Source organism: Balaenoptera acutorostrata, chromosome 14 (assembly GCF_949987535.1).
Source record: "Balaenoptera acutorostrata chromosome 14, mBalAcu1.1, whole genome shotgun sequence".
Taxonomy (NCBI): domain Eukaryota; kingdom Metazoa; phylum Chordata; class Mammalia; order Artiodactyla; family Balaenopteridae; genus Balaenoptera; species Balaenoptera acutorostrata.
In genome coordinates, this window is record NC_080077.1 from 44451789 (window position 1) to 44465466 (window position 13678).

At 47.5% G+C, this 13678-nt stretch overlaps 1 protein-coding gene and 2 long non-coding RNA genes across 9 annotated transcripts in view; 2 read left to right on the forward strand and 1 right to left on the reverse strand.

Annotated features, from left to right (window-relative positions):
- Nucleotides 1-3710: 3710 nt before the first annotated feature.
- VGLL2 (vestigial like family member 2) lies at nt 3711-11649 on the reverse strand. 7 transcript variants are annotated; one of them, XM_057528015.1, is made up of 5 exons: nt 11256-11649; nt 10869-10963; nt 8712-8994; nt 6114-6635; nt 3711-4977 (listed from the first exon to the last, which is right to left on the reverse strand). In XM_057528015.1, the coding sequence occupies exons 1-5, from the start codon at nt 11371-11373 to the stop codon at nt 4934-4936; spliced, it is 1062 nt and encodes a 353-aa protein (XP_057383998.1). In that variant the 5' UTR covers nt 11374-11649; the 3' UTR covers nt 3711-4933. The 7 variants fall into 7 exon arrangements, with proteins under 7 accessions (XP_057383998.1, XP_057383997.1, XP_057383996.1 ...); XM_057528014.1 differs by having other exon boundaries at nt 3711-4832; nt 8712-9021; XM_057528013.1 differs by having other exon boundaries at nt 8712-9021.
- Nucleotides 6634-13678, forward strand: part of LOC130704754 (uncharacterized) — a 221487-nt gene continuing 214442 nt past the window's right edge. The window contains exon 1 of the long non-coding RNA XR_009005222.1: nt 6634-7053. This is a non-coding gene — a long non-coding RNA (uncharacterized LOC130704754). The remainder of the gene's footprint in view (nt 7054-13678) is intronic.
- On the forward strand, nt 11657-13389 carry LOC103000230 (uncharacterized). Its single transcript, XR_003624184.2, has 3 exons — nt 11657-11780; nt 12543-12743; nt 12968-13389. It is a non-coding gene; the product is annotated as an uncharacterized LOC103000230 (long non-coding RNA).

The following is a 13678-nucleotide window of genomic DNA, read 5'->3' on the forward strand; positions in this document are numbered from 1 at the left end:
AGACAACTGGGCGCTCCTCCTGAAGGCTGCCTTGCCTTTTTAGGTTATGAGGGTCTCTCTGTGTTTAGGATAACATGATTGACAGCTCTGCTCCAGCTCCAATTAGCACCCTATAATTTATTAGCTTCTGCTTTCAGATTGTGCGTTAACTTCACAAATATTTCAACCACGGAAACAGCAGCTATCAAGTGTCTCTTTCCTGATCCAGCCCTCTGTGGCTGGAATGAAATACAAGGAAAGAGCGGTACACTTGGTCTGTCAAGTGAGAATAATCATTTGTGTCTGTGCCTGTCTGAGGGCATGGGGTCTCTGATTTCTCTTTAGGCATGCATTAGTGGTGTGTATGTGTGTCTGTGTGGTATTTGTAGATAAACAGATTCTATTGTATGGATCCTGTATTTGTATTTTGAGTTTCATTTATTCATGGGAGATGAGGGAGAGCTGGTATTGAGGAAATATGAAATTTACATTTGCTTAATCCTGTTGTTTGTGTAAATGTCAGAACTTCAGTTATGTGCAAACAGCAACTATAACAATGATATTGCCTTTAGGACATTCTTTCCTTTACTCCAGAATTTAGAAATATGCAACAAATAATGAAGAACAACAAATCTTAAAAATCTTGCTAGGAAGAAGGGACCATAGAGAGCAAAGACCTTCACAAGTACAATCAAAATGTGAATTATTTGCATGCAAATTATCCATAGACTGTTAAAGCAATTTTATAAAGGAATCTTATGTTTTTTGGTTTCGTTTATTTTTAGTCTTTTCAAATATCTTTCAACTTTTCTTCCATGCTTTGACTCCTAGTGAATTATGTTTAAAAATGCAATTTATGGAAATGGCATTTATATGGAAAGCAGTTTAAGTTTTATTTTTAAAAATCCCCAACTCTGAAGTAACCGATCACTAAGTGTTTAAGGTTTCTTGTTTATTTTGATAGAAGGTGTATATGTGCCTGCACATAAACACAGGATTTACAATTCTAAGCAAATGGGAGGTTAAAATTACAAGTTGTTTCCCCCTATTCGAAAGGGCACAGAAAATGCAGTACTTACCCAGAAAGAGCGGCAAGAGAAGCTTCCAGTCAGGGAGTCTACGTCCCAACACTCACCACCTCTGCCCTCCCTCCCATCCAGGCCTGAATCAATCTTAAGTCACTGCCAGAATTTGCCACGCATCGAAACAGAACTTCAAAGGGGAAATGAGACAGGATGGCAACTCTTATTAAGCTAAGGGAGTAGAATAGATAGAGTTCCCTGCAGTTGGGTGACCGAGTTCTCAGCCAGAGGGCAATCGGCAACAGGATTATTTGGTGGCGGAGAGCTGTCTCTCCCCTTTTCGTCACCTCTCCCTCAGTAGAGGCCAAGTGCAAAGGGAAAACTGTGGGTTAGGAGGACACCAGTGCCAACCGGGATGATTAGAGGAGAATCTAATCTTTCTCTCAGACCCCCAACCAGGTATAATATATGCAAAAACATCATGTTTACCTTTTCTCATGTCATCCCTGCTTTCCTTGAATGTCCTTTTTTCAACTACTAGGGCCTTCTCTAATCTGCATGGTTTCACGAATATTAGCAAGACAAGCATGAGAATTCATCCTTTACATGACTTGGTGGGCCTAAAAGAATGTCAAAAAAATGTCAGTTAGAGCTATGAGTTCACCAAAGTTCCCTTTGAAAGTCTTATTACACAGAACCGACTGATGATAGTTCCAGGGCCTCTTGCATTTCTACTTTGGGAATGTATAACATGGAGGGAAATGCTCTGCTCCTCTGCTCCGTGTGTCCTATGTGCTAGGTCACTGGAGCCCTGTTCGGCAGTCTGGACGGTCTGTTCAGGACTGCCCCAAAGGCCAGTTCCAGTGATTGAGTCTCCTCACCAGCAACCTGATATTCAGGTCGGATGCAGCTCAGGAGAGAGGCTTCAGTAATGAGAACCTCAGGGCTGGGAAAAGGCCCCCTGTGGGTTCTGATCAGAGATCTTGTGAGTGCTAACGCAGGTTGAGCACAGGGAAAGCTTCTTGGGGAGGAGGACTACTTGGAAAAGATGTCCAGCAGAAAATGCACTTGCTGTGCTTTCTTCTTCATCTGTACACTGAGTGGCAAAATTTTAAAAGTGCGCTGGAACTAAATGCGTTTTATTTATGCTTGTATACACCAGCGATCCATGCCAGTAGAACATGGATTTAAAAAAATCACAGAGAAGTCCAAAGTTAATTTTAGTTATTGCTTCAATGTCCAAACCTCAGACTAACACGCTTAACACGACTTGGTTATGTTGGGTGTGAAGAGCTTCAGAGCAGAGAAGGCTATAAATACTGAAATGAATTAATAAGAAAAGCAATAATAATTCCTTCCTAGAGATGAATGGAAAAATGCATCTGGCTGAATGGTCTACAGGTAGTGCCATTTGACGAAGGAGTCTGGACAACGTCCTATGATACTTCCTTTGAGACCTGGGATTCTATAAGTTCTACAGCATGTCAGTCTTTGCTGGCCTGTCTCTTTTCCCTTCTTTATTCATCTATTGTGGAGGAGAAAGTAAGCCCAAAGTTGAGCATTTCAAGACAGATCAGAAGTGGACCAGTAGTTACTGCAGTGGATAACAGTGCAGTCTCTGCCCTGGGCTGCCTGGGTTGGCATCCTGGCTCTGCCCAGTTATGTGACTGGGCAGATTACTTCTCCTCTGTGAGCCTCTGTGGTAATAAGTACCACACAGAATTGTTGTGAGGTTTAAATGAGTTAACCTATATATAAAGCCCTCAGACCAGTGCCTGGGGCATGATAATTAACATTAGTTATTGCTATATGCAATGCAATTAGTTATTACTAATTACTATCACATCTGGGACAATATAATCATATAGTACCTTCCATCTGAGCAAAAACAGTAATAGGTTCTTGTAATGATCATAGTCTACTTAACAGGTACCAAAATGATAGAAAGAGGGGATGGGTAACTCTGCTAAGCCATGTTCTGAGTAAGGTCCCTTAACTGCACCCAACTCTTGAGACAGTTACCCAAGATACACTGTATTTGCCTCTTGTGTTATAATGAAGATCAAGATTTGAATTAATATTTTATGCTTTAACAACTTTCAAGGGCAGTTTGGGCATAACACTAAATCTCTCTCTTTAAAGAACACGAAATCTCTCTCTTTAGAGAAAGAACATGAATAACTTTGGCGTCAAGGGAAAATAAAACCGTTAATTCAAAAATTTCTTTTTTTTGGCCTAGCTGTAGGTTTGGTTTCCTAGCCTAGCTGATTAAAATATAAAATAACCAGTATTTCCAAAACATTTTTAAATTGAGGACTCTACTATCTGAAGAGTCTAGAATTTAAGAAGTAACAATAATCCTCTTTTGGAGAAAAATGTGTGTATCTGACTGAATGGTATACAAGTAGTGTTTTCTATATATCTCTGCTTTTACTTGATGAAGGCCATCAGGTAATCTGGGCTTCCATGGGTTACCATTTTCTCATCTGTAAAACAGAGTGGGGATACCCAACTTCTCATCTCCAGGGTTGACATGAGGTGGAAAGGGGTTCACAGGTTTCACAGCATGACAATCACTTTGGAAAACCAAAAATATATATATGAAGTAATTTTACTTCCTGACATCAGATCATACTACTATAAATTATTTTATGCTATTAGAGAAAAACTAAGGTATTTGTTTTCCTTTTAAAAAATAACACAGCGACCTAGTGGTAAACAAACATCTTTAATGTTCGTTTCTTCTTCCTCATCCCCTTCAGTTTTGCCCACATGTGTACCCCTTCCCCTGTCCCAACACTAAAGTGACCAAATCATGACCACAGAGACTGAGAAGAATATTCGAGGTACCAGAGACTCCATGGGCATCTCTTCCCCTTGTGGTGACTCCTAGTTCTTCTTCTTGGAGACAACTGGGGCCTCTTGATGCTTACTTTTTTTCACCCAAAGAAGGATAGAGGGAGGGACAGAATTCGTGGGAGAGAAGGCAGAGAGAGCTTCTTCTTTCATCATAAAATGTTCTTTGTAAAAAATATGATATATACACACACACACACGTATAAAACATATCCAGTGCAACTGCAATTGCTGTGCCAAACACTGGGAAGTGCCCCCTTTGGTCGATGTATTTCTGGAGTTTTAAACAGTTGTCCTACAACAGCTGCATTTCAGTAAGACTCGGGCAGGTGGCTCCAGATTCGCCACTTGCCGCTCACATTCAGGCTGAGGCTTCCACGTTCACAGTCCGAAGAAGAAAGTGTGTCTTTGTGTCTGGAGTGGGTGTTGTAGGGAGGGAGTGGGCAGGAAAGGAGCTGGAGGCTACAGGTGAGGAAGAAGGAATTGGCTTCTTTTGACTTCTCTACCACAGTCTTTGATGCAAATACAAATACATTTCAGTCTGAGGATATTGACATTGCAGTGCTATGATCACACTACTTAATGAAATAATTCACATCAGCATAAAAAATATTCACACCAAAACATCTCTTTTTCTTTCCCTATTTCCGAGAAAACTATGAATCATGTCACCTAAGTGATCACCATGGATATTTCCAGTGATTTGCCCAAAAGTCATTAAGCGTCATTCAGAGTCTTTGGATTTCCTCTTTTGGCAGAAGGAATTATTTTTAGATGAAAATTCTGTCGATGTGTGTTCTGGTTTTCCCAATACACGGAGAAGTTTGAAGTCTCTGCATTCCCCCATGTCCTCATCCATGAAGTGAGAGGCACAGATGCCAGCCTCCATGGCTGGTCAGAAGGGAAAGGGAAGGGGAAACCCTGGGTCAGCAGATCAGCTCAGGAGGGATGCACCACAGAGGGAATAACGACGAGCTGCAAACCAAGATCAGAAGCTGTTACAAACCCACTTGATTTCAGCTCTGAGTGTCACCAATTGCGCTATGCAGAGACCTACAGGGAAGAAGGTGGGTTGTCTAAAACCAGTACAGATCCTTGCTTTTGTCCTGAGGCTGCAAACCTGAAAACAGAGAGAAAATAAAAGGGAGAAAGAGAGGGAGAAGAGAAAGAGAGAGGGAGAGAGAAGGGGGTGGGGGAGGGAAGGCACAAGCTATTTAAAGAAAGAGAAAGACAAACACCACTGTTTCATTGTGAAAGTCACAGAATTCATCTAAAGGGCATGAATGAAAGTAAGAGCAAAGCAAACAAGTGTCAAATTTGCACCTGAGGGAAGGGAGAGCGGGAAAGACTATGAGCCAATGATTGCATTTATTATATAACTATTTTTTTCATTTGCCCTAAAAATAAAGCAAACAAAAAAGTAAACCCTTATTTGACTGTACCTTTCAAATTCAACTCTTCAAGCTAGGGACTTAATATTATCACTAAAATCGTGTTCTTGTTAAGTTTTATGTTTTCCAGAGACCTATTTAATTTGACAATTAAGTTGATATCAGAGTCATGAGTCATATTTGTATGACTTGTAACTACCACTAGAGGTGACAAGACTCCCTCCCCAACCCCAAGTTGTGGAGGATTTTAAACTACGCTCTTAGCAGGCACTCTAGATCAGCGCTGTCCAACAGAAACACAATGGGAGCCATGGGCATAATTCTAAATTTTCCGGCAGCCACATTGAAAAAAAAGTAAAAAACAAACAGGTGAGACTTAATCTTAGTAATATATTTTATTTAACCCAATATAGTCAGTATGCAATGTGTTGAAAATATTTCAACATGTAATCAATGTAAAACATCAGTGAGATGAATTTTACATTCTTTTTGGGACAAAGTCCTGAAATCCAGTGTATATCATACACTTACAGCACATCCCAATTCGGCCTGGCCACGTTCCACGTGCTCAACCGACACATGTGGCCGGTGGCTACAGTACTGAACAGCACAGAGCTAGAACCTTTCCAACAAATTTTATTTTAAAAAAATCCTCTGTAATATTAGCCAGCTACTTTCTCATTCTGCCCACACCGATGACACAGGGTCATCTGTCTGCTGAAACACAACCCCGCCATGCAGACCTTCGGGCCTCAGGGTCACTGGGGTCTCCAAGGAGAACTAAGTAGGGTCCCGGCCTCAGCCCAGGTTTGGGCACAGGGCAGGAGGGGGGGCCCGGGGATGCCACGTTCCCTCTCCCGCTTACCTGAGTCCACGCTGAGGCCCAGGCCCCCGGCCACGTCCCCCGTGGGGCTCGCGAAAGGTCCCCCGGGCGCGGCCCATGTGGCGCCGGCCGGCTCGCCCTTGGCCGAGAGCTCACAGGGCGGGCTGCCTGGCGCGGGGGCCGGCGCGGGAGCGAGGCGGGCCGGGCGCCCCGAGGCGGCGGGCATCAGCAGCGGCCCGTAGCGCGGGTCGAAGTGCGGCGCGTAGACCTCGTGCACGGCGGCGGGCCGCGGGTAGGCGGCGGCCTGGGCGCCGAGGGCGCCGCCCAGCGCGTAGGGGTGGTGCGAATGCGCGTGGTGGGGATGCGCGTGGTGCCAGGGCTCTGCCGCGCCCTGGTGCAGGTGGCCGTGCAGCGCGGCCGGCGAGTAGGGGTCGGCAGCGGCGAAGGGCAGCTCCGAGTGAGCGGCGGCCAGAGGGCTGCCCAGCGGCGCGGGCACCGGCGTCTGGTAAGCGCTGTTCCAGAAGGAGGCGGGGAAGCTGCGCTGGCTCATCGGGAAGGAGCCGTCTTTGGGTCGGCGAGGCGGAGGGGAGGAGACGGAGAGAGGAACGCATCACCGCCGGAAGCACGGTTGCCGATGCCGCTCCGCCGCCGCAGAACTGAACGGCCGGGGCGGGCAAAGGGCGGGAAAGGCGCCGTGCGGGGCGCACGCGCGGCGCCTCTCTCGCGGGGCTGCGGCCCGGGAACGCGAGGTCCGGGCGCCGCACGGGGGAACCCCCTGGGGAGGAGTGCCGCTTCCTCGGATTTTGCAGGCGCGTCCCAGGCTGCGGGAACCCGGAGACTGGCGGGGAGAGGAAGAGCGGAGAGACTTCCTTCCCCAGCCCCAGTTTCAGGGCGCAGGAGCTTCCCTCAGACTCCGGGCTGGACGGCCTCGGACCAGAAGCGGCCTCGCCTTTCCGGCCCGCAGCCTCTCCTCAAGCTAAAGGTACCTCTTCCCGCTCTTGGTCGGCCGCCTAGCGATCTCACTACCCGCTCTCGCGTTTCAGCCTCCCTTGCTCCAGAAAATGTGACTCTCCAAGGCCTCTGATAGACTGGAAGTCCATCGACATATTTCGGAGTCTTGCTATCATTAGCCTCCTTTCTAGAAACTTTATTTCAAAAAATTTTTTTTGCAAAGAGTAAACTTGACCTATTAAAAGGGCAGCTGTATTATTTGCAGAGGGGGACACGAAGGGACAGGTCTTTTCAGTTTTAATTAACAAATTCTTCGCATCAAAATGTGGATGCCAGGAATAATAATAATAACAACAATAATAATTATTATTGTCTGTATCATTGTTGACCCCTAGTGTCTGGAAGCATTTTAAGAGAACAGCATTTAGATCAAATTTGTTGCCTTTAGTTGGGAGGAAAGGAAAGAAAGACATTTAATTAAAAGAACCCTGGAGAAGGCATCTGCATTTCATAGTAGATAATTTAAAATGCTTTGAAAATGCATTCTAAGTAGTGAACAGTCTTCCTGTTAAAAGTATTTAGGCAACTGGAGAATAAAAAGAATGTTTTGTATTTAAAACTAATGTTTTTGGATCTTGTGTAGGCAAGGCTTGTACAAACTGTCACACTCTTAAGAAAAAAAAGGAAGGGCAACGGTTGTCATTTCCCCCAAAATGAAATATTTGTTTTCCTTTGTTACAACAAAGTCCTCATTTCTCAGCTTGGTACACATCAAAAGCTAAGGTTAGTGAGAAAGTTACCAAAGTTACCAAATAGTTACTTCCACCCTTGTTTTGGTAATAAGGGGAGGTCAAGATTTCAGAATAGAAGGGAGAGTTCGTTGACTCATCCAAGAAATCACTGTCCCAGGCTAGGTAAAGCAGTGTTTGGTGAGAAGGGTAAATAAATAAAGAAGGGATGTGTTTGGGAAAATTCCTTAGAGATGTTTTGGCTACCCTTAAATTCTTATTTCTTTATTATTTTACTCGCTTATTGAAAGACATTCTCTGCTTCAAGATTTCCCAAGTAATCAAAATCTGGCAAAAGGCATAAGTAGGTTTTAGGAGACATTCTTCAGCAGGTTTTGCTTGCATTGCATTCTAGGACTTTTTTCTCTGGAAAGATTTTTCAGAAATGGGGTAAGGGCCCTGTAAGCTGTTGTTCGTGAAGATCCCCCTCCCCCCTTCCCCCCCCCCCCCACCTGCCTCGGGAGGCTGTTGGAAACCTCACATTTCCACAGCACATTTACATACATTTTCTGTTTGCCTTACAGACACCTCCAGGGATAGTTAAGTGGGCAAGTATTATTCTAATTTTAGAGACCAGTAAATAGAGTGACCTCCAAGAGGTTAAGAGACTTGCCCAAGGTCATATTGCTAGGAAGTGGTGGAGCCAACACACAAACGTAGGCCTCCCAATTCCAAGGCTATTGTTTTTTTCTAGGTCACTGCTCTGCTCTGCCTCTTCAAGGAGAGATCTTAGGCCTGTGCCTACTCCTCCTTCGATTTCCTTATCCTCCCCCAATGGCCCTCCTCACCTCTTCTCTAACACCTAGCATTCTTTCAGCTGCATCTCTTTGAACCCCTGTAGGTGGACCCCAGGCTGTGAGGGCTCTCTATCCTCCCTTGCCAGTTGGGGCCCTATACTTACCCCGCCAGGGCCCAGAGCTCCGCGGGGCTTTGCTGCTTGTACAGCTTGGGGAATAGCTGCTAGGCTGGCTCAGGGCCCGGCTGAAGTGCTCGTCCACCACAGAGCTGATGTCTCCCTGGAAATAGGTGAAAAGGACGCAGCGGGAGTTGATGTACTCCGCCTCTGGTGGGCGCTCTTTCTCTGGGCTGCCTTCTTCTTCTTTTATACTAGCCGGAGTTTGGCTGGAGAAGGAGCTGCCACTGCCGCTGCTGTTGCTGGGGCTGGCGTTGCACTCCTGGGCTTCCTGCATTTTGGAGTAATAGGCTAGTTTCTGCTCAAAGGAGAAAGAATAGAGAAGTCAATTTCAAAAGAGCGAGCAAATTGTGTTCAGACTGCACTCCCTCATCCGGATCCCGAAGGTATCCAGGAGCAACTGACATCGGTGCCCATGCCAGGTGCTCAGTAACGTGGGCTGCAGTCAACAGGCCTCCCAACCTGCAGCTCAACAAAGGTGGTGTTCCTGAGAGGCCGACTGCCCTTCTTGGAGCCTCTGTCTCCCTGGAATTGCTGCCAGGCCACAGGGAGAACTCTCTGAAGGTGTCAGGGTGAAGGTCCTGGAAGACACCTAAGCAGTTTGACCGCAGAGCCCGGCTCAAGGCAGATACAGTTTTAAAATCAGGCTTCAAGGGTAAAGGGCACCCAAGTCCAGTTAGGGCCTGACTGTTCCCTGCCTGAGAATTCAGGGCAGACGTACAAGATGCAGGATTAAGCATCCTCATGATAGAACATGAAAATAACAAAATCCACTCCACACAACAAGTATGTAAAGGAAGAACTGCTGCAGGATAAGAACATGGAATAACATCGTGACATGGATCATTTTAATAAATGCAAGTTGATATTTGGTCATTCATAAACTGGCCATTAGAAAGTCTCAGCTTTTAAAGAGATCTTCTTTTAAGTAAGGAAAAATCAGTGCGCTATGAGAATTTCTACCCTCACCATCTGTGTATATTGAGGAAGAAAGTAATAAAAAGGAGCAGAGGATGATCTTGGCTGTAAGGTTGGGTAAATCATGACTGTCTGATAGTGATTTACAAAACCAAGTGTGGCCGCTGAAAACATTTTCTTAGAAACGAGCAATGGACTGAATACAGTGTTAAAGCAGTATGCAGGCAGGGATGCCCTTCAAGGGAGACCCTGATTATACAAAAATAAACAGAGATATTGGTGCAATAGATTGGTCCAGGGTCAGGGAGGAGAAAGGACCAAACAGACAGAAAACCAACCCTCCTTTCCTCTTTGTAATACTCCCAGCCTGGGAAGGAGCTCATCTTAGACACCGAAGCCAGAAGACTGGAGTTGTTTAGAAATATCACCATTTCTACCACATTCCCACTTGGCTTACAATGAGAGACTCTGGTGATTCCTAAAATTAACATTGAGACTAAACAAACTTCTGGTTGGGAAGTTTTAAAAAGGAGAGGAGGAGGGAGAAAAGCAAAAACAAAAGGCAAAATCTAACCATTCCATCATTAATTCATCCGGAAATTATCAAATAGATACTCTGCAAGCAAAATTGGCAAAAGCATGGACTCGGACACTGGGGTGTATTTCAATTTTCCCGAAGCAGGAGTCCAGGCCCTCACTTTCCAACCTAGTCCGGACTCCTAGGGGATACCCCCCCCCTCCGCCCACTGGAGTGCGATCTTATTCATTTCCTGGACTACTGTCCTCAGTTTCGACTACAGCAGCTGAGGAATGAAAAGAAAAACTTCGACCAGATATAGCCCGGAGAATAGAAATATTGTAAAAATTAAACGAAACTTGAAGAGTTTGCAGAACCGGGGCTAGTGGTCTTCTCAAAAGTGGGTTTGTTGATGGCAGGGCAGCCAGACTCAGCTAGCTAAAGGCGAAGTATTATCTATGAAGCTTGCCTCTGCCGGGTCAATAATATTTCCCAGAACTTTGCAAAGCAAAGATTATAAAGCCAGTGAGTTTCGTGCGGTTCTCTTTGTAACGAATTGGCTGGTTCTGTAATTAATTGGCCTGATCGCCTGAGAATTGAAACGGAAAAAAAGCCTTTGATAAAATAAGCTTGCAGAGATGAGAACGCGAGTTTTTGATTCTCAGAAAGACAGAGACAGGCCTTTGCTTTTGTTTTGTTGTTACTCTCACCTTTGGGACCAAATTTTGGTTTTCCCTGCGTGAGCTTTGCTCGCATCTTCCCGCGCCAGCACCGGGCTCGGAAGAAATCTGGAGTCCGACAGACCCTAAGAAATCAAGGCAGCTCGCGCGATCCTCGTCTAATTATTCCCGGGAAGCCCGGGGCACGCATTAGCAGGACTTAACTGCCTTCCCGAGAGAGCAAACGGGCAAGCTAAAGGGGTTAGCTCAACCTACTGGGTGGCAGCGCGGGCAATCCCCGCATCCGGGAGGCGCCCGCCGCTGTTCGGACGCCCAGTACCCGCGCGGAGGCACCGGGAACCTCTGAGTACTGGCAGTGCTCGGAGAAGCCGGGGCGCGCCACCTGTCTACGAGGCCCGGCCGAGAGGAGACACGTACCTGGTGGTAAGGGGTGTAGGCGGCTGCGAAGTAAGGCTGGGGAGGACCGTAGACTTGGTACATAACATCCAGACAGCTCATGGCTTCCCGCAGCGGAGACGGTTAAGTGTTTTATCATCAACTCTCGGGCGGCGGAGGGCAGGGATGCTGCATGGGCGGCACTTGGACCCGAGCTCCCAAGTCATCCGCGGCGGAGCGAGGGGCAGCGTGCTCCGCGGCTCGGGATCCCGCTCGCACGCTCCCTTCCCACCCCTGCAACTCCAGCTGCCACCGCGCTCCGAGATAGAAGCGCCGGGCCTCCAGCTAGTGGGCATTTAAACCCCACGCGGGGCCGGCGTGCTGACGCCACTCCCGGGCCGCGGAGGAGGAGGGGTTGGGGGGCGGGGCCGGGAGGCCAATTGGGTGCGTGGGACGAGGGACCGAGGGGCTGCCGGTGTGTTTCCCTGGGCTACCCGGCGGCGAACCTGTGGCCGAAGGGTGCGGTGAACTGCGCAGCCCGGAACTTGAGCCCTGAGACTTCGCACCGTGAGGAGCAAGGATTTTCCAGGCTAAAGCAGGAGGGGGCGGGAGGACGGAGAGGAGAGGGGAGAAATGGGGCTTTTACATTTGGAGAGAGAAAGTTGTTGAGTAGTGGGGAAAGGTCTTGTGGGGATCCCCGAGCTCACACTGGAGAGTTGAGTGTGTGCGTCCGCGGTGGCGAGGTGGGGAAGATTCTTTGCTCTCGGCTCCTCGGCGGGAGGAACGGCGCTATCCCTAGGAATCCCCCAGGAAATGCGGATCTTCGCAGACAGGATGTAAGAGTCTGGGAACTCCTCTCTGCGCGGAGGAGCTCCCTCTGCGGGGAAACGGCAGCGGCTGAACCCTGTAACCGCTGCCCTGCGGCACCTCCTTTGCGCCCCCTCGGAGCCAATCCACAAGCCGTCAGCTACCACACCTTTTAATTCCGCTCACTGGGGCGGGTCCCTATTGCCCCTCTAGATTATGACCCCGCCCTTTCTCTTTGACGCCCTCCATCCGAACCCTCTAGGTCCGCGTTATTCGCTCCCCGCCTCCAGCTCGTCCGGGTACCTGCTGCTTTCGAGGAGTCCAGGCGGCCTTACCCAGACCCCGGCCGCCCCGAGTCTCCTCGGCCGGCATCCTTTAAAGTTTCAGTAACTTTTTGGAACGAGGACTCATTGGCTGCGAGAGGAATTATCCTAGGCACTAAAGGGAGGTCAGAGAGGGCTTTTGCTGACTCTTCAGTCAGTAATACAGCAGCTGCGATTTTGTTTGTTTGTTTCATTTCAGAGGTGAAAGAGAATACACTCCGGTTGTGAAACACGCATTTCTCATCGCCGTTCTGTTTCTTTCCCTGAGAGCTCTCCTGACTCGGACCTGCTTTCTGCAACGCTTTCCGCCTTCCCAGGCACCCCCTCCCCCAGCCCTGTAGTTCTCTGTCCTTAAAGTTTAGGAACGAATTGAGACAAGGCTTTCTGTACGTCGGGACAGGTGGGGGAAAGAACGTTACAAGAATACCCGTGGGGCATACTTGGGGGTAGGGAGGGTAGAGGTTGGGAGCATTGAGAGCCCAGACCCAAGAAAGTGAATAGACCCAATTTAGTGAATAACTAGAGTTTATAAATAGAGTATAAATACAACAAAAAGTCCGACATCGATTCACAGGCTATAAAACTGCGAACAAATGCACCCTTAAAAGATGTATTTGTTTTTAGGGACTTCGCTGGTGGCACAGTGGTTAAGAATCCGCCTGCCAGTGCAGGGACAGGGGTTCGAGCCCTGGTCGAGGAAGATCCCACACGCCGCAGGGCAGCTAAGCCGGTGCACCACAACTACTGAGCCTGCGCTCTAGAGCCCACGCTCGCAGCCAGCGCACTGCAACGAAGAGTAGCCCCTGCTCACCGCAACTAGAGAAAAGCCCACGTGGAGCAACGAAAACCCAACGCAGCCAAAAATTAATTAAATTAAATTTTTAAAAAAGATGTATTTGTCTTTAAAACGTGAATATTTTAAGCCAAATGGTTTCAGGGTTGAATTTTGGTTTTGTCCAATTTATAAGTGGGTCGTGGCTCCATGTCTCCAGTTCGGTTTATAAATGGTGAGAAGTCCTGAGCGGCTGAAGTGTTTTTTAAATTAACTACAGTGCAATCTATTTTAAAGCAAATTAAAAAAAAAAAAGACACCCTTGTGGTACAGTTTTACGCAAGTCTGTTTTTAGGGGCCGGGCTGCCTTGTGGCTGAGCTGGGTGGCTTCTGGAGCCTACCACGATCCAGGCGCACAGGTGAAGCAGAACATCCCTTCCACCACTACTCCAACCCTCCCTCCCCAGGAGTTTTGGAGGAGGGCAACAATCGCTTTACCCGTATCTCCTCTGGGGGCAAAAAAGCGAACGGTCATGGGAAGAGCCACCCTCGCTACTGGGGAC

Excerpts from the sequence above, each read along its gene's own strand:
- VGLL2 (XM_057528013.1), bottom strand. The coding sequence starts at position 11,373 with ATGATAAAACACTTAACCGTCTCCGCTGCGGGAAGCCATGAGCTGTCT. Across the intron at positions 9,022-10,868 it reads ACCAAAATTTGGTCCCAAAG|AAACTAGCCTATTACTCCAA; the intron begins GTGAGAGTAACA and ends TCCTTTGAGCAG. Across the intron at positions 6,636-8,711 it reads GAGCTCTGGGCCCTGGCGGG|ACGGCTCCTTCCCGATGAGC; the intron begins GTAAGTATAGGG and ends GCCGACCCAAAG.